Source organism: Polyodon spathula, chromosome 1 (assembly GCF_017654505.1).
Source record: "Polyodon spathula isolate WHYD16114869_AA chromosome 1, ASM1765450v1, whole genome shotgun sequence".
Taxonomy (NCBI): domain Eukaryota; kingdom Metazoa; phylum Chordata; class Actinopteri; order Acipenseriformes; family Polyodontidae; genus Polyodon; species Polyodon spathula.
Genome location: NC_054534.1, coordinates 98531029 through 98556688, shown reverse-complemented (window position 1 = coordinate 98556688; position 25660 = coordinate 98531029). Strand labels below are relative to the sequence as shown.

At 37.8% G+C, this 25660-nt stretch overlaps 1 protein-coding gene across 4 annotated transcripts; it reads right to left on the bottom strand.

Annotated features, from left to right (window-relative positions):
• Positions 1-2934: 2934 nt before the first annotated feature.
• On the bottom strand, positions 2935-23935 carry LOC121325203 (protein MGARP-like). 4 transcript variants are annotated; one of them, XM_041267565.1, is made up of 13 exons: positions 23692-23935; positions 20852-21044; positions 18669-18775; positions 17887-17992; positions 16082-16090; positions 14244-14462; positions 8896-8952; positions 7146-7325; positions 6287-6484; positions 5937-6095; positions 5715-5834; positions 4837-4885; positions 2935-3797 (listed from the first exon to the last, which is right to left on the bottom strand). In XM_041267565.1, exons 2-13 carry the CDS (start codon positions 20922-20924, stop codon positions 3788-3790), a joined length of 1287 nt encoding a protein of 428 aa, XP_041123499.1. In that variant the 5' UTR covers positions 20925-21044; positions 23692-23935; the 3' UTR covers positions 2935-3787. The 4 variants fall into 4 exon arrangements, with proteins under 4 accessions (XP_041123499.1, XP_041123524.1, XP_041123507.1 ...); XM_041267590.1 differs by having other exon boundaries at positions 18669-18772; XM_041267573.1 differs by lacking the exon at positions 23692-23935 and adding an exon at positions 23255-23401.
• Positions 23936-25660: the final 1725 nt, after the last annotated feature.

Here is a 25660-nt window from a genome sequence, read left to right as displayed (position 1 = left end):
ACTTACAGCTGCTGAAGGAGGGACATGATGCATGGGTTGCTTTTTTAATGCTAAATGTAGCATCTACAAAAAAGTATTCTCCAACTTCAACATTTGATTGAAGTATATATTCAATATATTAATTACAAAAAAATCTAGCCCTTATGTTTTATTACATTGACACTGTGCATCAATTCATATTCAGTTTTTTGTTAAGTAAATGGAAAACTACAAAGCGGGGTGTAATTCAATATTACATTAGGTTTATTTCACTTAATTATTTTTCGCAAGTCTTGGAATTTCCCACAACCTGAGCAGAGAAGCCTTGGCAAAATTTGTTTGCAGAGCATACCACCCTGAAGCCTAACCCTGTCACATCACAAAAGCTAAGAAAGATTGAGGCAGATGAGTGCTTGGATTGGTGCCTCCATGGAAAACCAGGTTGGTTGGTGTTTTGGGACTGCCTGAGCTCAATCAATTTCCCAACATGATTTTTGGGGGAACTGTCCTGTAAGAGGTGCTGTCATTTGGAATGAACAAGAAACCATAATATTGCAAGCAAGAGCAGGAATGGAATTGCCCAGTCAAGATCCATAAAAGGGAAGCCTAGCTTAACCCTCCCTAGCCCTGACCCTCATATTCCTGGTTCGTCTTTTCTTAGTTGGCCCTACGTAGTTAAATAAATCATTTCAAGTTTCATTAAACAACATTAAAAGATACGTTTAGAGATTACCCTGTTAAAGAGTAACTAGGGGGGTTCTAAGAAATACAGCTACAGCTGTTATAATAACAGACTTGTAATTTCTCTTTTCATTGTTAACATTCTGACAACTTTTTCGCATTCTAACTTTAAAATCTGTTTCAAAGCTCTTTTCAAATATCCACTCAAGTGTATCGATAGTGTAAGGATTATTTCCAACATTGTCAAACAGGTAGCACAGCGATAGCAATCCATGATGTGGTACGGAACAGAAAAGCCAGAGTACTTGTTGTTATGTTTTTTTTGTTTTTTTTTGTCGTTCTTCCTGCAGTGATTTAGAGGACAGATCTCAAACCCCAGTGAACTAGCGCAGACATTTTGAAAAGAGCTTTGAAACAGACTTTAAAGTGTATAAAAGCTGTCAGGATGTTAACAATGAAAAGAAAAGTTACAGGTACGTTATTTAAACAGCTGTAGTGGCGTTAGATTTTTTGGAACCCCGCTAGTTGTTCTTTAACTTAATAATTTTTGGTTTGAAGATTGATAGTAAAAATGATTTACATAAAGGAGAAGCACATGAAAATATAAAAAGGTGTTTTTAATCCAAATTTGGTATTGGTCTTAGTTTAAAAGATTACAAGGCGAAAAGTCTCATATTGAGATAACTTTTTAAACCTACAACTCACAAGAATCAGGAGATCTGGTTTAAACACTTGTGAGTCTTTTAAAGTTGTAGTACTAATATTTGTGCATTTGCTTGAAGAAACTGTCCATTACTATTTTATCACAAAATGTTCCCTGACAAGCAAAAACATATCAAAGTTGTGTAATGTGTATATATACAAGACAACAACATCAAATTTAACTGAATGAAATACCAAACAATTTGGAATGGCATTTTAAACTAATTAATGTTTACATTTGTGAACATTAATATGACTGGCTCTAAATAGGCATTAGGAAACAATGCACACAAAGATGTCAATGTTATCAATGTCTTCATGTCAAAATGTTTTTTAATAGTATTGCCTTATGATCTATTTTTTGAAGTTATCACAGATAAGAACTGTCTCAAAATGATGAAAATCAATTATTATTCTATTATGTGAATAGGAAGACCATGTCTTTTACTGTCACAAACCTCCACTGAATTGCACTGAGAATCTTCAATATCACTGCAGCTGCAGTTTGTTGGTAGTAAATGCAGCTGAAGTATTTTTATATATTGTGGTAGAGCGGATGGAAGAATAATAGATAGGAGGTAAAAGCCCAAAAACCCAGCGCAGTATTTTTCCTTTTTGACTAGATGCAGAGGAAAATGTAGTTGTGAGTCTGAAGCCAGGGGCTCAAGACTTCATTTACCAGCATGCACTGTGCTGGGCAAATGAGACAGGCAAAACCTGTGCTGATTGAGTTAACTGAGTGAAAATGGATCATTACTGGGATTGCCAGCTGTCTATGAGCTCTCATTGGTGCAGAATTGGGTGTTTATGTGGCTGCGGCCAGGAGGAGGTAAAAGCTGTTTTTTAAAAAAAAAAAGAAACAATTGCAACAAGCAACTGTAGTTGTAGTGCTGTGATGAGGTTCATCAGAGCTGTAGGAAAAAGGGAAGAACATGTCAAATTGTATTTCAAAAAAGCAATAAAGAAAACAGAGGCAGTGTTTACCATCCCTCTATTTTTCATGGCCATCAATCATAATGTCCCTTTTTTAGGCTGCAGCTCTCTTTGATAACACTGCTGGTATGAGTTACAGAACGAAATCAGCAGGAACCTGAGCTTCCTTTTTAAAAAACAAATATGAAAATTACAATATTAACTGGATACAGAACACATCATAACATTAATTAAACGTCTTGACTGTAAATATATATATCTTCACCTCTGAATATTTTTGTTTTACCATTTGAACGATGCAGTACTATTTGCTATGCTTGGAACAGAAAACCAGAATTATAATTTATGGTCTCACTTCAATTTCTCACACTGATACCTGTATACTGTACTTGCCATATATACTTACTATTGAACCATAACCCTATATGGTCACAAGCTCGGTTTATCATTAAAGGGTTCCGATGGGTTCGTCACAGTAAGCTGAAACCATAACTATACCCAGTCAAGGCTACAAATCACATGTCTCACATTTGTTCAGTGTTTATGCAAGTCATAAAACTTTCTATACATTTTTTTTTTAATCTTTCTTGAATAAAAAGGCAATGCTTACAGATCAACAAAAGCACCACTGTTGCAGTATATCATGTGGCTATTTTATATTACACCAGATTGGTTTGCACTACAATTGCATACCACTAATGGCAATGATTTATCACCACAGTAGCACTAGTAGTACATGGATAACGTTGAAATGGTACCAAACCACAGTGACAACATTTACACAATTAGATCACAAATAGCAATGGTACTGACACTACAGGAAATCAAATGCAATACCCAGTGGTGTTTTTCTAACCTTTCTGTAAGGGGTGTCGGTAGAAAAACAGGGATTAAGAACAAGACAGCAAAAAAAACCTTGCAAAGAACTGGACTTTAGCAAAGCATCCTCTAAAGTATTTTGTTACACTGTAGTGCCTTTTTAACAGTAGCAAGCCAAACAAATTAGAGTGACCTGCTACAGAAGCCCACAATGCATATCTCAACATAGTAGATCACATGACACCTCACGTGACCACATCAGTACATTGCACAATACTTTTTTTTTGTTTTTTTTGTTTGTTTTTTTCCCACACATTCTCCATTGTTCAGCTGGATGGTTACATCTACAGAATGCTTCTGGAAAAACGATTCCAAGAGATTACCCTCTGAAGCATAACTGCCACTGCCACTGCCTACAACTACATTTCTTTAGTTTATTCCTTTCAGAACTATTGACTTTCTATAAAATAAGGCTGTAGAATTGTGTGACTTTATCCCACGTGTGGTGTGATCTTCACATGCTTAGACTGCAAAATGAATCATTATTACATAGACATAAAAGGGCTTTATCTTCTCTGCTGTTGAACACACAGCCACATTGTGCTTCTGGACATAAAGGGAAAGGCACTTCACAGCTTTCGTTGATTGTCACAGCCACTTCATCGTAGAGGTCTCAATCTTGGCTGCATAAAACAAAAACAAAAAAGATAACAATCAATCAGTCCTACTTTTTGCAAAGAGCTCTAGGGTGACATTATGTTATATTATCTCCTCCGTGGTCAAATCTTCCTTTTACCACTTCGAAACATCTCCAAAGTCCATCCCTACCTTTCCCTCCCAGATGCGGAGAAATTGTGTCATGCATTTTCTCCTCTCCTCTCGACTCGACTACTGCAACTCTCTATATGGTGCTCTCCCGGCATGCAACCTAAACCGAATGCAGCTAGTTCAGAATGCCGCTGCCAGGATCCTTACCAGATGTAAAAAATTGGAGCACATCACCCTTCGCCTTGCCCAGCTACACTGGCTACCTGTAAAGTTCAGGATTATTTTCAAAACTCTCCTGCTCACCTACAATGCCCTTAATCACAAAGTGCACCACACTTGCAGAACGCTCATTTAGCTTCATGGCTCCGACTCTTTGGAACTCTCTTCCCGCTTTGGTGCATGATGCTCGCACAGTCTCTCGCTTTAAATCAACTCTCAAGACCCACCTGTTCTCTCTTACTTTCCATGTTATTTAAGCCTGATATCTGCTACTAGCTGCATGTAATGTAGTAACATAATGTATTTCCACTGTATTTAATGTACTGTTTCATGTACAATGCTACTATCATGTATTATGCACTTTCTAGTGTATTTAATGTATTATGCATTTCTTTGTATTTGAAGTATTATGGATTTTCTTGTTACTGCATGTTGTAAAGCACTTTCTGATGGTGGTCCACTAGGAAAGGCATTATATAGTAAAATAAAGATTGCTTGATGTCTATACAATTCGCAGGCATGTACTGTTTGCATAAGTTGTTTTTTTCACATGTATATATATATGCCCAAACCGCAGAGCACTATTTACTTTATGGTGCTGTAACATTGTGGTTTACATGATATTTAAACTTAAATCAGCAAGCTCCGAGTACATTCTCTTTCAAGGGTACGAACGTGGTAATCGAACACGTGTGCTGTCAATCATGTTGAAGGTGTCATGGTAATTTGACTTGCCATTCTGAATCTGCTGCAACCTCTTCAATTGCGTCCACAAGAGCAGGCTCTGTACAAAATAAAGGAAACCATAAGGTAAACAGCTGGAGTACAAATACTCCAGTACATACGTAGACCCTCTTGAGACGCGGTGCTGGTACATTGAACTCTACATTGTTTTCCACTGGTCCTTACTATTTGCTAAAATTTATGAGTTGATTTCTTTAGGTATCAAATATCAATTGTTCAAAAGGGGAATGAAATCAAATGAACAGAAACCTTTGCAAGAGTATTTAGAAAAGCCATGTTATCTTCCAATAACCACTCAAGCTTTACCTTTGTTCTATGACACTGTTTAGAACTATGTTGTTTACTGTTAGTAAATGTTAATTAAAAATTACAATTTTCCACCAAAAAAAGTCTACACTTTCTATCCATAACTGTCAAACCCTCAATAGTGGTATTTTTAGAAACACTGTAAGATGCTTACAGTGTGTTCGGTTTATTTTATAGCAGTATTGGAAGAAGATGGGGAATATTCAATTGATCTAAATGCTGACTGAATTCCACCTATATTTAAACAGTTAATGAAGGGACCAAGGCTATGAAAATAAACACCCATCAGAGCAAGTTAGCTTTGTCTGCGTCTGTATTTACAATCACTGATATGAATACAAATGAGAAACTTAATGAATTCAATGGCATTTCTTGATGACTTCAAGTGGAAATGGTTGTCATCGTATTTATTACGTTTCTTTTAGTGTTTCCAAATTCAGAACTATTGACTGTTTAATAGTTATGGATTGATATTTCTACAAAGAAAGGTTCATATTTGAATGGCTTAAATGATGTCAATATTTGACACAGTGCAGCTGATACAGAATGAGTGGATCTCTTACCTTGCTGTTGAACAGTAGAGTCTTCTTCTGAATGTGGAACCTGGGCACCCTCAGAAGGACCCTCTGGGGTCGCCTCCTCAGAACCAGCAGCTGCTGTCGCAGTCACCTCTGCAAGGATCTCTGTAGGATAGACAGTTAATGTCAGCACACCTGTGTAAGGACATGTTTAGCTCTGTAATGCCATGGGTAAGTGGAGGAATAGTCTGTACACAAACAGGATACCTTCAACCTGATGAACAACTTCTTCAGCTGCCCTGGGGCTGACTGGAACCTCTGCAGACAATGTCTCTGCCACCACTGGAGAATCGCTCTCCACTGCTGGACTCGCCTCAGCAACAGGAGAGGCCACCTCAACGACCTCTACTGACTCAGTCACTCCCACTGTAAATGAGAGGATGGACAAATCAGTGTACAGAGAGCCAATAATGTACCTTAGATACCCTTTACAAGCAAAAAATGGCCAAAATACTAAATGAAAGGTTGAAAAATGATTTATGTTAGTCTAAAACAGTCTAAAATCAAGTTGCATTTGTTTTTGTAGATTTCGATAGTGCTGTCCCAGATAGCATTACCTTTGACCTCCTGGCTGGCTTCTAGTGTCGAACCTTGGCTAGTTTGCACTTCCTGTGTGGGCGGAGTCCTTGTTACCACAGGAGCTTCTGCTGTCTCAACCGGCTCCTCCGCCACAGGACACACCTGAACGACCGGAGCAACCACCTCAACAACTACCGGGGATGCAGCCTCCACTGGCTCAGCTTCTGCCTCTGGAACTGGGAGAATGGAAAGCAAGCATTAAGTGGTGAACAGTTCTAGTCTGAGAGCATTGGCTCTTCAGGTGTCACTGTACAAGCTCTCACACACTTCCTCGGCTCTCCTGAGTGCCTGGGTGGACCTGTCCAATTCAGCTAACAGACAGTGGTGTCAATTATATAGTGGTTTGTTCGTTTCAATTCACCTACACACGCATGGGATCTTTGGGAACATTAGTGAAAGGTTAAGAGGTTGTAAGGTTTTAGTGTTTCTTTATTTTTTCATTCATGCAAAAATATTTTTGCAAGCATAAGACCCCCAGTGATGTCCTAAAGTCACTTCTTCTGTTCATCAATATCAGTGTAGATTACTGTTCTTTTTCTTTTCATTTGGTGTGTGGAATTACTTAACCCCCCCCCCCCCCCTCCATTTATTTCCAATTATGTTCACTCACCGCAAAAGCTCAAGAGGTCAGAGGGCTTCCTCTGATCCAACAACCAAGCTAATTGCCTCTTTACACACAGAGGATGCTGGGTAGTTACTGCCACTTGGAAGATAAAAGCCAGCACTGTAGATGTCTGCTTTCAGTTCACCGGGCGCCTGTAGCGTTTTGAGGAGAAATAGTCCCTGCAGATTTTGACTCCCTAAACGGAGTTGCTAGTGAAGATCACTGATGCCTACCTTTGACATTCTGAATGGCTTCTTCTTCAGCAGCTTGGCTGGCTGGCACATCCTCTGGGGTAGATGTCTCTACCTCCACTGGAGCTTCTGCTATCTTCTCTGGCTTCTCCACCACTGGAGAAACCACTTCAATGGCAACTGCGGAAGCAGCCTCTGGCAGCTCTGCTACAGCCTCTGAAACTGAGGGGATAAACAAGGGAGTCATGAGTTAGCATCAGGATTTGTATTCCCTTTTTAATGAATTTAAGTTTTCCGATAGTTCTAAACTGATGGAGGCGTTTGCTTATTCTGTGTCTCCATCTAGTGGCCACAGCACAAATCCTCCTAATATCTATATTGAACAGGAGTTTGTAGGGCTGATCTCAATGGGCAATACGTGTTCATTACATTGCTTGTTCTGGGTGAGCACAGGACCTTCTTTTTTCAAAGGTGAAAAACATGAAATGAAACTCCTGAATTTAATTCATGGGTTTCATAGGCACTGATAAGCTTTTTATTTGTAGTTTTGTAACATTAAAGCATGCTTTTCTCTTTTTAATGCGAACTACACTTTGGAGTTTAATGAGTATAAATTTTCTCTGAGGGTGACATCAGATGCCATGGTGCTGTTGGTTACAAACTGTCATTTAACCCAGACCAAACCTCTGCCACACATGTGCCAGTAACTTAGGAAGTCTGCTTATAGAAGCAAAACCAGACACACAGATTTTCAGATAAGCTGAATTATCATTGTAAGAGCAAGAGCTGGAAATTATGCAGAATCCTCCCCGCTGTTTAAGGGTCCTTGTGATTTAGCCATGTGTACTTACTGTATGTCTATATTTGGGGCCAAAGTAGACAAATCTCCATAATGTATTAGGACACCCTCACTGATTAGGAATGTCTTTCTTTATTTTATTAGCAACAAAAGGGTAAGGATAGCGAATGCAATGAATTATAACATAAATTCTATATTTCTTGACAAATTGATTAAATGTATTGGGGCCTCATTTTAAAGCAATTTCCCTGGTCCTTTATTTATTCCTATTACTTTTGAAAGGAGTACAATTAATGACTATGAATAATATTGTAAAGTTGTTTTAATTTAGATTTATTTATTTATTTGTATTGTTTTTTTATTTGGAATCGGCAATTATCTTTTTTCTCATTTTCTCCTCAATTTGGAAAGCCCAGTTATTTTTTTATTTTAACCCGGCACACCGCTGCTACCCCCTTTGCTCACTCAGGAGAGACGAAGACGGACGCGTGTCCTTTGAAGCATGTGCTGACAGCCATCTGCTTCTTTTCACTCTGCAGGCCCTGCCATGCAGCCACCTCACGGCTACAGTGTCGGAGGACCACCTAGCTCTGGACAACGTACAGGCAAGCTCGCTGGTGCCCGGCCAGTCTACAGGGGTTGCTGGTGCATGGTGAGCCGAGGACACCCTGGCCGACCTGAGCCCTCCCCACCATGGTGGCACTCGGCCAATTGTGCGCTGCCCCCTGGGAACTCCCGTTCATGGTCAGCAGTGGAATAGCCTGAACTCGAACCGGTGACGCTACGCTAGAGTAAGCTCTTTGAAAACCAGGTCCACTGGTTAAATATTGGTTATTTATGTAGCACTTTTAAATCTCAAAGCATAAAATAATAGAGAATAAATATGTAAATATCCTGATAACTTTAATTATATTCCTGTAAAGAGCCTAAACGCGTGTATGAAGAGATGACATCAAGGAGTTTTTAGAGTCACAGAGCAGTCAAGTACTGCACCTTCTGTTTCAACTGATGCTGCTGCTAGCCCTCCCATCTCTGCCACAGGCTCGGTTTCTGTAAAAAAAAAATGTTAAGAAATTATTCATGGTGAAATTGGCATTGGTTTACTTTCATATTACACTTTTTTTGTTTTGTAATTGTGCAATTATCCTGTTTTATTGATTGTACATCTCCCTAGTGTTACTGTTAAATTGCAATTTGTATGGACTTGTATAAGACTAAATTGGGCAAATATTTTTGAAGGCTGTTTTTGTTTCTTACTGAGCAGTAATTGGTATTACACTTATACTCTTTTCACACTGCCTAAAAAATGTGTGGTCATCATGTATTAAAACGTATTTGTGAATAAAGTGAATGTCAAATGTGTTTTCAAATAAGCGATTAGGAAATGCCAAGACAACTGTTTCAGTGGCACAGTTGGGAAAATATAATCCTATACCTGGAAGCTTGATTGAGGTACAATTGAAAACAAGAAAAAAATGAAAGCAAACATTTTGGCTCACTAGTTTTAAAATTACATCTTGTGAGAGTATAACATTTACAGTAATGCTAGTTGAGTTGCAATGTGACTTATAGTGAGCTACACCCCCAATATACTGTTCCCATTGAACTCCAAGCAAATCTAAATGCATAAGATCTCCAGCAAGCTCAGTCGTGGTGGAATGTGGACTGTTGTGCTGCAGGGAATGGAACATATTGTTGCCAGCGCTACACATGACTTTTAAAACAATAATGGTCAAACGTTCTATAAGGCCAGCTAGTGGCTCCAGAGATTATAGTATTGTGTGTGCAAACAGAAGAGTACTAATTTACTATATTTGATGGCTTAAAAAACATTTAAGTGTTTTGCTTTAGAGCAGACCTAGGTGGCAGTACAAATTACAATGGTCAAGGACATTCTGATATCATTTCCTTTTTAAGGAATGTTTCAGAATATTCTTGCATTTGTCACTCACAACCTCCACTGTTAAAATATGTATTTATTATTTAGTATTTATTATTCTTTTCATTGCTCCATCACCTGAATGGTTTGGAATCTACTGCAGGACGGATCTGACTACAGTAATTCTACCATCATGTAAAAACATGTTTCAATACAGAGTCACGATTGCCTTTGTTGCTAAAAGACAATGAGGTTTACATCATAACCCTACATCATTTTGTCAGATTTATAGATATTATAAGGCTGTCCTTTGTAGGTTGTAAGTTGAAGCTGGCGACAGTAATGCTGCTTAAGTGGCAATTATAAATGGATCCAAAAACGTAAGCTTTGTGTTGTTGAGTGTGGGTGCATGTAGTTTTTTTAGAAAGTCACTTGGCGTGTTCATGCTTGCTGCTGTGCAAAAACTATTCACTGCTGGGCAAGAAGGTGTGGCACCAGACCTTGTATAGAATGATTACTGGATTAACACCATGGCTAATAAGTGAATGCTGGAACTTAATTTATTTAAGTGTGCATATCTGCTCAATATAAACACCATTCATCCTAAGTGCTTCCATACATGGGCTAACACAGCACTTCAGAGTCTTATACAGTGTATCAGATAAACATTTACACTCAGTCATAGTTCTACTCTATGGCTTAATTCTGTTTTCTTAGCACTGGAGCAAACCTGTTACAGTGTATGGACCATTATTGGTATTCAGAGATAATGCCCTATCAATTAAGCTACAGAAACCAATATCTCAATTCAAAGTTATATATTGTTTGGTCTTTGATTCAATATCATAATTGTAAATGTACCAAATCCAATAAAATAATAATAACCATCATCTAAATTTGCTTTTTTTATTGCATGGATTTATATTCCCATCTAAAACTTAATTTAATTTGCCTCATGTGCCTGTCTGATTTTTCAATTATTTGAGACTAAAATCTGTTCCTGTAAAAACAGGTCAATTACATACATTGGTTTCCCTGGGACAGTGCCTACAGTTCTATTATTGTGGAAATATATGACTGAAAACTGGATTAGAGGCAGAACAAGTACATGTATTCATGCAGCCTACTGTATGTTCTGAAACATGCTTAGTGTCATGCACAGCTGCATGCAGATTATAGTAGCTTTCTCCACCTCAGATTGGGAGCTGAGCTGTTAGGTTGTCAAAAGCCATCAAGAGGTTGTAATCTTATAGTTAATAACTGTTGCAATGGTGAAAGAATGAGTTTGCTGAGGGATGAAGCCCAAAGAAAAACACCTGCAACAGCAACCCCCACTGATCCCCTGAAACTGAGATGTGCAGGTTCGACAGAATCGCCAGTCACCTCATTAAGGATGTGTGTCTGCAGTAACACCATGCTATGAATTTGTGTACCTCCAAAACACTTTACTACACGGTCATACAAAAACAGAGAGGCCACTGGCTCTGCAGTGGTACTGTTGTGATTTCATGCATCATCTTTTAAGTCAATCGTTAGTTTAACACATCACACACTGTACTCCACAGGGTAAGGCAGTATTGAGCGATACACTGCTGTTACGAATTCTGTCCCGTCTGCGAGATGAGGTTAAAAGCTCTAGTGGTTAATACACTCGCTTGCTGTGCGCAGGTTGCTGGTTCTCGCCCAGGCCCTGTCCTGTTGCAACTGCACAAACATGCCTTGATTCACTATTCAATGGTGAGATGGTATCGCAATTAAGCCACAATTTAACAAAATAAAACCAGATTACCAGTTATCACATAGCAATTACCAAGCTTTCTTTGGGAACTAAAATATCAATATTGTAACTTATGTCCAGTTTAAGCAAAGCTATTTAGTAACTGAAGTTAGTGATTTTTTTAAAGTACCAAGTGAACTTTAGAATTACAGGACACACACATTACAGTTTAGTAGTACTAGAAACATGTAAACAACTATGAACACACATGTGCAAAAATATGAACAGGTGTTACTAGGCAGTTAAGTAATTCTAAAAAGACCTACATATACTGTATAATCCCTCCAGATTGTTTGGGGCAATAATGCAGGAGTGGCACAGCCAAGAGCACATTGCCAGGCCAAAACCGACAAGAGGCATACATATATTATTGTGTGATAATATATTCTAACCCATATGTTATTTTATATATTCTACTTTTCTTAACACATACAGAAGTGATAAAAACAAACATTTCGATATTGTCGATTTTTCACCTGTTCCACATTTTATAAATTAACAACAAATGTAGAATAAAAGGTTTTATTTCTACTGTTTTTATTCATAAACTGCTGAAATAAAATATAATTTCAGAGTATTAAAAAAAAAAAAAAAAAAAAAAAACCTAACCCTGCTGTGTATTCTGTTTGTCTGAACGTCATGATTTTAGTGCAACAATGCTGCGAGCAAAAAAAAAAACCTTGCTTATAATGGCTGGCCACTTGGGAAATTATAGGACCGTGGAAGAATTAACTAAAAAGATGCCAGTGAAATTACTCTGTATTAAATTGATGTGTAAAATGTAAAGCTGTGGGACACTGAATCTTTAAATGTGTTTTATGTTTAGCTCCCAAGAGTGTAATTATGGTACCAAAACACAATCCCGTACACACAAACACACACAATTTCTAAATGGTTACTGCATCCAGTTATTCAATAAAAATGGAGGCATGCATTGTAAATCAGTAGTTTAATGAGATGAAGGTTAACAGGCAAGGTGTTAGTGAAGTTATGGAATGCTGCTTACACAGTAAACATGGATACAACATATCAGTGCTTGAAAATACATGCCCAGTAAGAAGGTCCCAACCTCCATAGCAATGGTACATAAAGGGGAGGAAAAGGGATGGAATTTAGCAGACTCTGGTAAACTGAACAGTAACAGCATGCATTTGTGTTTTTACACAATGACAGGGTGCAGGACAAGTGGGTTTGATCAGCCCTGACTACTGTTAACTTGGGCTGTGCTGATAAATAACTTCCTGGTTCCTAATAATTATGCATTGTAGTTCAAACTCCAATAGCATACTAAAGATTTCATTATTTTATACTGAAGGCAATTTGTCCATGTAATTCATATACTATGGAGGGGGCAATATACACCAAGATGGCCTAATATGTTTATCCTGAAGAAAAAGATTCCCAACACAGTAAAATGGGGACCAGTACTAACGTTAATATCATAACAAAATGGAGTAGCATTGGTTAGAACAAAGTTTCTGAACATTTAACTATAAAGTCACTGCATTTAGTGTTATTACATTCAAAAGTAGAGAAGCTGAAAATGATTTGTTTTGTGGTAACTTGTAGTTACCTTTCTAGATATATGTACTATACAATTCACTTCAATTTTGTACTGTTGGAAAAAGGGATTTCAAACTTTTTTCAAAACACACATTAAAAGTACAGTATTGCACAAGGGGTGCTGTACTAAATGGATGTTTTGAAGTCCAATGGAGTCAAGCAAATGCTCCCTAGTCAGTTTATTTAATCAAGCAGTTTATAAGGAATGCTTAGAGGGGCATTCTCTTAAAACCAACTAAATGGAACTCATAAAAGACTTGCCTACCTGCCAAACAAACTTGTATTTAACAAATCATTGTTCATTAAGCTATTTCCATTGACTGTTTTAGAATACACATTTGGGTTGGCATTTAACATAAATCTTTCTTGCATATTAAACATTTTTATTAATAAATATCAGATTTTACTTTTAATTACTATAGTACTTTGTAAACGCAGACACATACTGCATAAGATTAACCTTTATCAATATTGTGACAATGCTACTTACATTGTGAGAGTCTGTACAGCAAGAATTCTGAACAGTTATTTTTGCATGTAAAATATTGTTAAATTACCATTGTATCAACATTGTAACTTCTTTCAAACTAAATGTAAATCTTACATTTTTAAACTTACATATAGTTTGCCTGCCAGTCTTGTACTTTACAGAATGTGTACTCAAAAGCAAGATAAAGCTGTTAAAGATTTTTTTTTTTTTTTTTTTAATTTTAAAGTAATTTCTAGCAGGTAAGCAACTGCATGTCTACCATCAAAAGGAGAAACGTATTAAATAGTTACCTTGCATAAATGGACAGGTACAAATACGGGATATCTAAATAGTTTACAAGTATGGAAAACAGTAGCATTTAGGAAAAGTTGATCTGATTCAGGAAGACTGGTTTTGATAATACTTTACAATGAAATGTTCATATGAATGACTGCTGAAGTAAAGTTGTTTATACAAACTCAGAGCCAGAATGACATATTGCCTATATAATTTAAAAGGTGGCGCTATATGTACATAGCAGTCTGTCTAGGAATGGGCACGTGTGGAATCTATCTTGAACAAAATAGGAATTCATGGCCCTCACTGTAAGGTGTTGCCCAGTTTTGTTCAATTTCTTTATAAAGAGATTTAACCTTGGACCGGGGCAGCGTCTGTGGGAGCAGGTTCCTGAGAGTTTTCCACCAGTGATGAGATTTCTTCCTCAGCTGCAGGTGCGTCAGCTACCCCAGCCTCTGTGAACAAGGCAGGGCTTGGGGACTCTGCTGAGGCCTCGGCTAGTGCCTCCTCCAGGGCCTCTGCAGACTCTGCTAGAGGCTCCGGTGCAGCCTCTTCCTCTCCAGAGTCCTCAGATTCTAGCATTGCATTGAATATAACATTACACACACAAAAAAAAAAAAAAAATAGAAATCTTCCGACATCTAACACCTTTAACAACCCAGTAGCTGCCACTGTGCTATTTCTTGTTTAAAAAGCTGCTGTAAAGGGCATCAGTAGCAAAAAAAAATAAAAAAATTGCTAGTTATGAGATCACATCAGTGCAGCAACATTAACGAAGTTGATACAAATGTTAATTTACTTTCTGCTAAAATCATCATTCGAGTGGCATCTGTGCAAGACAGCAAGCAATATCTGCATCAAATCAAAACCATGCCAAAGCAATATGTACAAAATGCTGTTTTTTGCCCAGCAAAGCAGTTTTCAGCAAAATGCTAAAATAGCGTGCAGTTATGAGACATTTAGAAATCCAGAAAAGGAAATAAGAGGAAAATAGTCCAGACATGAGACACAAACATCAAGAAGCAGAAACAGATGGCATGGCTTACCATCAGTTCTGAGGTATCAGGGCCTTCAAAACTTCAAGTCTAATAAAGCACGGACACAGTGGCAGTCTGTGCAGTTTATTGTATTGATTTCAAGTAAACAAGGTTCATAGACAGAGGAGGGTCGACATTGGCGTGTTAAAGACAATTGTTTGTTTTTCAGTAACAGATAACCTTAAGCATAACAAATAAATAACATTGTGCATTTTAATAAAAGGTAGCTTGATGTCAACTGTAAAAAAAAAAGTTTCCAAAAAATAGAATCCTAGCTTGAACACATTCAAGAGGAGAAGGAGAGGCCTTTGTCATCCAAAGCTTTCTTGATTTTTATTCTGGAAAGTGTAAAATAGAGCGAGGATTAGAAAAATAAGTGCTGTATACTGTAAAATAAAATTTAATTCTAAAAATGTGTGTATATATATTAGTCCTAGCTTTACTAATAAAACAATGGAAGTGTTTATGTACCCAGTAACACTGGTAAGGAGACAGACAGAATGAAAAAAGAGGAAAAGAACAAACAGTGCTCTTGTTGTCAGGGGAACAGGATCTGTCAGTCTACAGGATTGAACCCCATTCTGATTCACAGATCACGTTCGCTGCTTAAAATGTCTTCTCTAATTATAAAAGCATTTGCAAAAAGTCACTTAATTTGTTTTATTTTAAGCTAAGATGTTGAGATTGTGTTCGGTTTTGCTGAATTACCCAGGATTAGGCTACATTTGTTTTGGAACACCTACTGCCTACTAGAATGATCAGCAAACATGTGTTCTACACATGCCTATGCCCAGTGTTCATCTTTAATAGCCAGTGTGCAGAAAAACAAAACCAACTTTGTCTTTATTTTATTATTACAACAAACAAGATCCAAAGTGTGTTCATAACGTATTATAGGGCTTATAGCTAATGAAAGACCTACCACTGTTAATCAGAATAGGGTTATAATTATCGAAATGCTTAATTGTGCAGGTGCATCGAACTCAACTAAGCCCCATTTTAGTTAGTAGGGAAGCAGTTAGCACACATTTTAAGTAAAGACAATTTATTGCATAATGTACCACTGCCCTTTCAAAAGGCCTACCTTTAAACTGCATTTGTTAAATGCAGTTAAAACACATGCAATATATTGATCAAAAATTACTGTAGGTACTTACCATCTTCCTCTGTAAGAAAAAAAAAGAAAGAAAGAATTAATGGAATGTGTGCACTGACTAGAGCAGCAACTACAGGCGGGATCAATACCACTCAACAGTTAATAATTGTATACTCTAGTGATGTACACTATACAAGCTTAACAGTAGGGAAGCAGCAGGTTTTTTCACTTGCCTCTCAAATACACATATGGTTATTGACCAATCGACATGCAGGATTGTAACCATGGGTTTATAATTCACATCACAAAATCACCACCCCCTCAGCAGTCTCCAGCTGGCAGGGAGGTGCTTGGATATAGATCCAACCCCTTGGTCGAGACACTGTCAGCCTGTAATACACTCCAAGCCACCTGTCACTTTATTAACAGCTGTCCACTGTGAATGTGTGTGTGGTATGGCATTATGACTTTTAATAAAGAAATGCATTTCTTTAAATATATACTGTTACCCTGGCTTACCCTATTTTTAAACACAGGATTTCCACTGCATTGCAGTTTGAATCATTCCTGGCTTTGCTATGGACTTAACCCTACACTGCAGGGAATGGCTGCTATGCTCCTCCAGAGCAGATATTTGGCATGTTCTTAGTTGTTTAACTGAACCTCCATCCAGGTCAAAAGCAATTCATTATTTCATTAAACCTGTTGAACCCTGCAGAGCTGTTCATGACTGCTACACTGGGACGAACTTCAGAAAAATTGAAATCTTGCCTAAACTTAACATTTGACAATACTGGTCTGGTCCAGTCAGAGAAATACCTGAACGCCTCTCAACAAAAGGTCTGATGCCCAATAATATATGGTAGTGTAAACCATCAGTTTATAGATTCATAATTTGAGAATACAGAAATGATTTGTTTCTGATATCCAAGAGCATTTGCTAAAGTAATACTCATTATCTCCAATGCTCTTCATTTTAACCTGTAAATCTGGTACGGAGTTCAATGAGATATCTTGTCTTGACTGTCACCATTGCAGAATTCCATTTTGAGGTAAAAACTAAGAACAGTTGCTTTTTGCTGTTGTACCATATGGCTTTCACCATCATGTCTGTGCATGTGTGTGTACGTGCTTGTGTCTGTGCATGTTATACGTAGGCTGCACTTAGTTTTGGGAGTGATCCCTAGGAATCCTGAAAGCCTGCCCCACAGCAATTGTCTGCTCTCTGCCATTCCAGACCACTAGTTCAAAGCCAGAAACTAACCTCATTTAGCATGTCCAACTACTGTGTGGGCCAAGACCAATTTATCACACCTAACTAGGTTTCAAAATGCCTTTTTATTGTTACATTCCTGCCATATTACAGCTTTCTCTGTCACTCCATACTTCTTAATGTTGTTGAAGCTGACACCCTGGGATCCTTCAAGAAGCTGCTTGATGAGATTTTGGGATCAATAAGCTACTAACAACCAAACGAGCAAGATGGGCCGAATGGCCTCCTCTCGTTTGTAAACTTTCTTATGTTCTTATGTTCTTATGTTCTTAATCAAAAGGTAGTCATTTGATTTTTCAGTATCTACTTTAACTCATACAAGCATCCAGCAAGGAGCATATAGCTTTTTTTAGCACAATTTCACACAGTTTTGATTTTGTTTTGTATTTTACTACAGAGTTGATTCTTTTCTGTATTGCAGAACTGTTTTACATTTCCAAAGGTAATAAACGAAACCACAAAAAAAAAAAAAACATGATGGTTCCAAAATGAATATTGCAGAAATATCTTGTATTGCATGGACCACTGCACAGTACTGGGTACTCTGATATTGATCTCTGAATGGATGACAAGCTGAATGATGCAGAACTCACTGTTAGATGGCCATGGCTTTGGTGTCCATTCTGACTTTGGTCTGCTGCTGATCTCTGTGACTCTGTCCCGGTACCTGGCTGAGTCAGTAGTTAGAGTCTTGTAGACCTTTGGAAAAACACAAGTGTTAGATAGTGAGAGCTATCCATAATACAAGTCCACTGTTAAACATAACACTACTATGTCCCAGTGTAGTGAATTAGCCCACCCTATCCTGAATAATTGTAAGCGTCATATTTACACATTTCAAGCCAATCAGATGTCACTGTGAAAAACTTGGTCACCATGACCGTCAATCATTGTAGAAAATGACAATCACAGAAAACAAGCGTGTAATCTTCAAAGCCAATAGCTTTTGGTCTCAATGATTGGGGGACCCAAAATACAAACAAAAAAAAAACACATAACCATGAAAAAAGACAATTTTCCAGTGGATAATACACCTACTTAAGCAACCAAGAGTTACACAAAATACCTCAAAGCATTTGTTCTCCAAGCTTAAAAGGAGAAAGGTATCTAAAAATACACACAATATATTTGCTTATTGATTAAATTTGTATTTACTGTATATCTTTCAAGAAAGTGTTAAATAAAACTACAACAGTTCTTTTTTTAATGTATTTCTTTTTTGTGGCTTATACCATAGTTAAAAGGTAAAAGATAAAAGGCAGGACGCAGATATGGAGGAAGGCCGTGGACTAAAAACAACTAAAAAGACACTCAATACAATGGCCATCATACCATAACAAATGGATATGCATATTTTAAAGTCAATCATGCTTACATAATATCCCGCGCCAGCAAACGAGCCACCACACAGGATGACGTACACCAGGTTATCACCAGTCGAACCTGGGGCGCCGCTGGAGGACATCTGCCGCACGGGGGCTGCTGCAGCAAGAAAAGGGGCAGATTTATCCGGAACTCTGGATGTGCATGCAATTACCTAACCCCCTTAAACTGTGCAGTTCATGGATTTTATCACACACACAAATACTATCTGTTAAGCCAACAATATACTTAGCAAATTAAAGAAAAAGGGACAGAGAAACTAATTATGTTAACTAGTTACTGCTGGACTCGTCTTGTGCAAGAAAAATATAGCCTCCAAGGGGAGTTGGTCCAAACGTGAACTGATAACAGGTTACTGACTACGTGTTTGAAACCTGTTCTTGTGAAGGTCAGTTCTGTGAGGAAAGGCCTCTTTGTGGATATTGCAATCTACACTGTCTGGACAGGACAATATAACAGGAAGCCTCAGTAAGCGTCTGCAAGGCTTTCTGATATTTTAGGCCTCAAACATGCTTAATAGAACGGACTTTGCCAATAAAAGCAATATTTTTCAAATACACACAAGTATATTATAGTATATTACCTATTTTTTCTCAATTTTACCAACATTATGCAAACTGAACAGAACTGGCTTTATTAAGACTAACAAGAGATTTGTAAAATCAAGAACAAAAGAAGACGCAAGTATGACAAGTCGTGTCTTATTAGAAAACTGAGGGAGGTGTGATCGTCTGCAAAAAAATTAATAAATCTGTGATCATTTCCCTGGATTTCCCTTGCTAACACCACTGCCAACAATAAATTTTGATAAATAGAATGTAACATGTTATAAGCATACATTACAAATCTCCTTGTATTGAAACATGTTTGTGGAAAGGTGGTTTAGGAGGCATATTTCAAGTCACCTTGTATGTAAAATGTGTTAGCCTACTCTACAAATGCCAACATTTACCATACATATTCCAAAGCAGGAGCCCCCCACCCCACAAGCACCAAGAATCTCTCCAGGTCATATTGACAGCATTTTGGTGGAAAATGCAATAGTCTACCAACACAGCACATTTCATATTTCCATCTGAAATACTAGAAAACTGTTTCACATCTTTCAAAAACATTATCTCTCCGAAATTATAATAAGCATCATATTGCAAGTGCTTGAGAAAGGGCTTTCTGTCACACCATATTCTACTTCGACCTCGCAGCTACCCTAACCTTACACTTAACGGCACGTGACAGCCCTACATATGGGCCGTGCCTTACATTAGTCCTCTAACCTACACACGAACGACAGAGGTCATTTTGTTTTCAAATTCCAATATGTATGCATGCACGGTCACAAAAAAAATAAATAAATAAATTCCCACACTGGTATGGTTCATTTGTGACAACGCAAATATACTGCTATCAGGCTGAAAACAAAATACGAAACGAAGCAAATATACTGCTATCAGACTGGAAAAAAAAAAACACGAAATGGTCAATTGTATGCATGTTTTGACAGACGCATAATGAACGCATCACCTAACCCAAGCGTAACAACCTGAACTAATCTGTGCATACGCATGGTTGATTCATTGCAATGCAAACAGCAAATTTTGCCGAGTTCGCATATAGTGCCACGCTATCATATCAACCTTATTAGAGCGGCTTTGTGTGATCCTGTTTTTATTATTTAAAAATGTGGTCAAATATGTACGACAAAGGCATTTCAACAGTAATTTGTAAAAGACCAAACATATTTTACATAACCACACACCGACCAACGTATTGTATAACACGGGTTGCTTTAAAGGTGAGGACTACCAACAACCTCAGGAATCTTTTCTTAATTCCCTCCCCCCCATTAGCTATGATAAATGTGTGTTACTGCAGGGGTAAATTCTTGCATTCTGCAGGTTTTCATTCTAAACGCGTGACCTTCAGATCTCCTTTCATTAGAAAAGAAATATCACTATGCATGACTTAAATGCGCCTTGCTAGCATTACAGTTTGAATTAGTTTATAGTGTTATGCTATAAAAATTTAGTGAAATTTGTTTTTCAAAAATACATAAATATATAATAAACTTAGGTTCATGGATTTTACTGAATCCATCTTTAAATACCACCCCTTACATAAAAGAGCATTTTAATTTTTAAAAACCCACACTGCTGGAAGTGGGCAAAAAAAACATACCATTTCTGGCAAACCTGGTAGAAGTCCGTGCCACAGGCGCTAATTTTTGCCAGACGGCCCTGCACAGATACATTGTTGCACAGCTGAACAATCCGGTTGCAAAGCGGCGGTGTAGAATGCACCGAGTGTCCTGACTGAGTGGGGAACTCGCTTGTCTACTGCAGAAACGCAACACCCACTGTACACGTCACTGCTACAGGGGGGGGGGGGAGGGAAAAAAAAAAAGGTCATCCAGAACACTTACGCAAGCAGTAACTTAGGCAAGCAGTAGCCTAACAAAGAAGCTGAAGGTTGTTAATATTTATATTAAAATAAATACAAAATAAATAAATTTTAAAAAATCGGTCTGCTGATAAATACAACTAGTTTTTACAGCCTTTAATGTAAAGTTTATTTTACAAGTCTAGGGCAGAATTTTTTTGTGAACTTCAATTATTTGGCAACGTTTTTAAAATGTTAATATATACACATGATTTTTTTATATATATATATTATATTATATATATACACACACACACAAAACATTAGGAACACCCGCTTTCCATGAAATAGACTGACGAAGTGAATCCAGGTGAAAGCTAAGATCCTTTATTGATGTAACCTGTTAAATCCACTTCAGTGTAGATGAAGGGGAGACAGGTTAAAGAAGGATTTTTAAGCCTTGACCCAATTGAGACATGGAGTGCCATTCAGAGGGTAAATGGGCAAGACAAAAGATTTAAGTGCCTTTGAACGGGGTATGTTAGTAGGTGCCAGGCGCGCCGGTTTGAGCATGTCAAGAACTGCAACGCTGCTGGGTTTTTAACACTCAGTTTCCCATGTGTATCAAAGGACATGGCCGACGCGAATTGTGCAGAGCAAAAGACGGGCTACAGTTAGTCAACTGACAGTCCAGTACAACATTGGTGCCGAAAGACCCATAAAAGAATGCACAACTCGTCGTACCTTGACACGAATGGGGTATGGCAGCCGACGACCTAACAGAGTTCCACTTCTTTCAGCAAAAAGAAACTGCGGTTGCAGTGGACTAAGGAATGAAAACAGTGGAGGATTAGAAAAACATTGCCTGGTCTGATGAATCCCAGTTCCTGCTGTTTCACGCTGATGGGAGGACTAGGGTATGGAAAAACACATGGGTACATTGATCCATCATGCCGCTTGTCAATATTGCAGGCTGGTGGTGGTGGTGTGATGGTGTGGGGTGTGTTTTCATGGCACACACTGAGCCCCTTGATAAAAGTGGGGCAACATTTGAATGCCACAGGATATCTGAAAATCATTGCCATACAGATGCATCCCTTCATGGCAGCAGTGTATCCATCTGCTAATGGATTTTTCAGCAGGATAATGCCCCATGCCACAAGGTTAGGATTGTCCAGGAATGGTTCCAAGAACATGACAGTGAATTCATCTTACTGCAGTGGCCTGCCCAGTCACCAGATCTCAATCCAATTCAGCATCTGTGGGATAAGATGGAACAAGCTATTCAGCGTAGAGGTCCACTACCAGCCAACTTGACACAACTGTGGAAAGCATTCTAGTCAACATTGGCCAGCATCCCTGTGGAACGCTTTCAACACCTTGTAGAGTCCACGCCGACGAATTGAGGCTGTGCAACTCAATATTAGAAAGGTGTTCCTAATGTTTTGTACACTCTGTGTGTATATAAGGTTCTTAATAGCATTGGATATGAACTAACACAAACTAAAGTAATTGATAGTGTTTTATTCATGAAACTGTTCCAGACAGTACATTACCCCACATTTCACTATTACAATATTGTATTGGTACACCTAAAAAGAGGTAGGGGGATATATAGATGGACGGTGTATAAACAGACATACCCATATATGCCCAGAACATAACTAAACAGTATTAATAAGTTTCATGAAAATTGGATAAGATGCTCTCCAGACATAATGAAATGTATTGTGCAACGTACATACGCATGGATGCCCAAATCCACTATATCCCTCACATTTCCTCCCCAGCAGGGGATAATGTTTCATAGTGAAATTATTCTACACATCTTACCTGACATGCACTTCCACTGCTATGTACGTCTCACATGTGCAGTTTTAAGGGCAACACATGAGAGCAAACATGTACAGTATTCTCAGTTTAAGCTCTCTTTGCAAACCTTACTTTCAAGAAGTCCATTTTGCTTAGTTGCAACAAACCCAATCCTTAAGCAACATCCAATAACTAGTATTTTGTGACGGAAATACAAATAAACTACCCTGAACAATATAACTCTCCAAAGCAGTAGGATTGCGCGACAGAAACAAGAACAATTGCTGGGTAAGTCGAGATTGTTTACAACAAATAGAAAATAGGAAGACAATTAAACCAGAAGACAACAACAGAGTTCAAATAGCAGATGTTATTGAATATTATACTTACAGACAGATGTATTAAACATTTGGTGTACGTGAGTTTTTATCAGACAGCATTTGAACCATTCAAAATGTTCACCAGAACACAACATAATACCAGTCATATAGGACAGATCAAAGCTTTCTGTAATGTACAGCCTAACATAGCCAATGTTGATTAAAGTGTTTACCACTGAGACCATCAGACTGTCCTTATAGAAAAAAAAGTCCATGAAACAACCACAACCACCAATACTGTAAAAGTCCCAAGATGTTATATCCAATCCGTATTGAGAATGCAGTTGAACCAGAAAAGTTTGAACACAAAACAAAAATGAGACTTCTGTGCTGGGTGCTTGTTAATCCCCAATAAATAAACAAAAATTATAACAATCCAAAACAGTCAGAACAGCCCAGATAAACCAGCAGCAAAAAATAAGATTCCTCCCCATTAGGGGATCTCACCCAGTTCTTCCTTGGTCCTGTAGAGCTTGGAGTTTCCAACCAGGTAAGAAGACAAAAGGTGATGATTTGGATAATAAATGGATTAGTCACTGTTGTTCTTAGGATCCAAATAAACTATTTGAAAGATGTGAATAGTTTCAATTTGGCAGGAGAATAGATAACACATTACTTTCAAACTGGAAAAATGGCAAATTAGAGAAAATACACTGTTTCTAACAACCAAAAGATTATTGCTTCCTGATTTCTCCTTTACAGACCAGCAACCTCCCTCTTCAAACACTCTGCATCCACAAAAAAACACACCCACAAAAAAACACACCCAAAAAAGAATTACCCCAGCCAAAAAAAAAAAAAAAAAAAAAAAAGAACCACCCCTTTCTCACGCAGTAATAGTCCTATTTAAAGAGCCACCAATTAAGATACTTAAACTTAATAATAAATCAAGCCCAACAAGACCTTTGCCTAGGCAATTAGCAAAACATCTGAATCTAATTAGCATTTCCATGTGGAAATTAAGGAAAAGATCATATAGTTAAAACAAGAGAGAAAGTCCAGTGCAGAGATAAACCCCTTACCAAAACTTAACAGTAAATTGAAATAGCTTCACCTAATTTTACCTTATGGAATCTGAAAGGCCCCCTTTAAAAATGAGAACAAAATTACTTATTTAGCAATTGAACAGAGAATTAAAATAACCTGGCCAGGTATTCTGATACTCAATTAAGAGCAGCAGGCAGCAAATTACTTATGCTGCATTCATGTAGCTGGTGCGACACAGTTTCACCTGGAAAGTGAACTTGCAAACAACCCTGAAACATCCGATTTCCTATCATTACATAAGCTGCTGCTTCACCTTATGACTGAGATGCTTCAGCCAGTTTGATCTCAAAGACACAGCTGAGGTGAAATGACCTACATGTTGTTGGTGTAACAGGCCTTTTAATGGTGATCCGTCTAACAAAAAATATGTTTGTTTTTGTTTCCATTACAAAAGGTGTAATTTAAACATTGGAGTATAACTCAGAGAAATTAATTTGTACAAGGCCCCTGCATCAGGGCCTTGCTATGATAAAATCAGGTTCACCCAGACAAACAAGTCTGTTCAGTTTTTACACATGCCAGTTAAAAGTGGTAAAGAAGCTGGTAAAGAATTAGCTCAGGCTATAAACAATATTTTAAGCGAGCACAGATTTTTCCAAATACAATAAGAGATTTAATACAAATAGAACTTTATTGATTACACCCTGCCTGAGACAGAGCAGGATTGAAATTGAGATAGAACCTCATGCAACGCTTCATCAGAAACGACACAGTGGTTGACCAGTTCTGCAAAGCATCTGGGAAAATAACCTGTAAAAATAACCCAATGATATAATCCCAAAGGGTTACTTTCAGGATCACTAGGATTGAAGGAGACACATTTTCCCTTCATCTGCACCTTTTCAACTTGTAATGCTGCAAATGTTACTTTCGTGTTTGACTTGTCTTGATCTCTCCAGACCATGGGAAAAACATCAAAAACAGCCTAGTGTAAACAACACTGTTTTCAAAAGGACATTTCTCAGGGTCACAGAACAGTACCACCATTAGAACACCACAAACAGTTTGGTGTTAACTTAAATCCATTTAAACTGCTGTTCTCCCCCAACGAGCAGTAATCTTGGGATACCTTACATTGTGTTAATCAAGCTCTTTTAAAGGTATTTTAATCTGTGCTAGGCAGGGGAGTAAGAGAATCACACTTACTATTGAACCTGGGGTCACTGCTGAAGTCCATTCCATTCTCATCACTGTGTTGCATGAACAACTACGGACATTTAAGTATTTCAGAATGCAGTTTGTTAAAAAGAAAATTTCAAATACAAAAAGGGTTATATTATAAATTAACCCATTCACTAAAGTTGAGATCCTGTAACATTTATCAAGAAGAATGGCAAAAATTGACCAAAGAAAATAAATTAACAATATT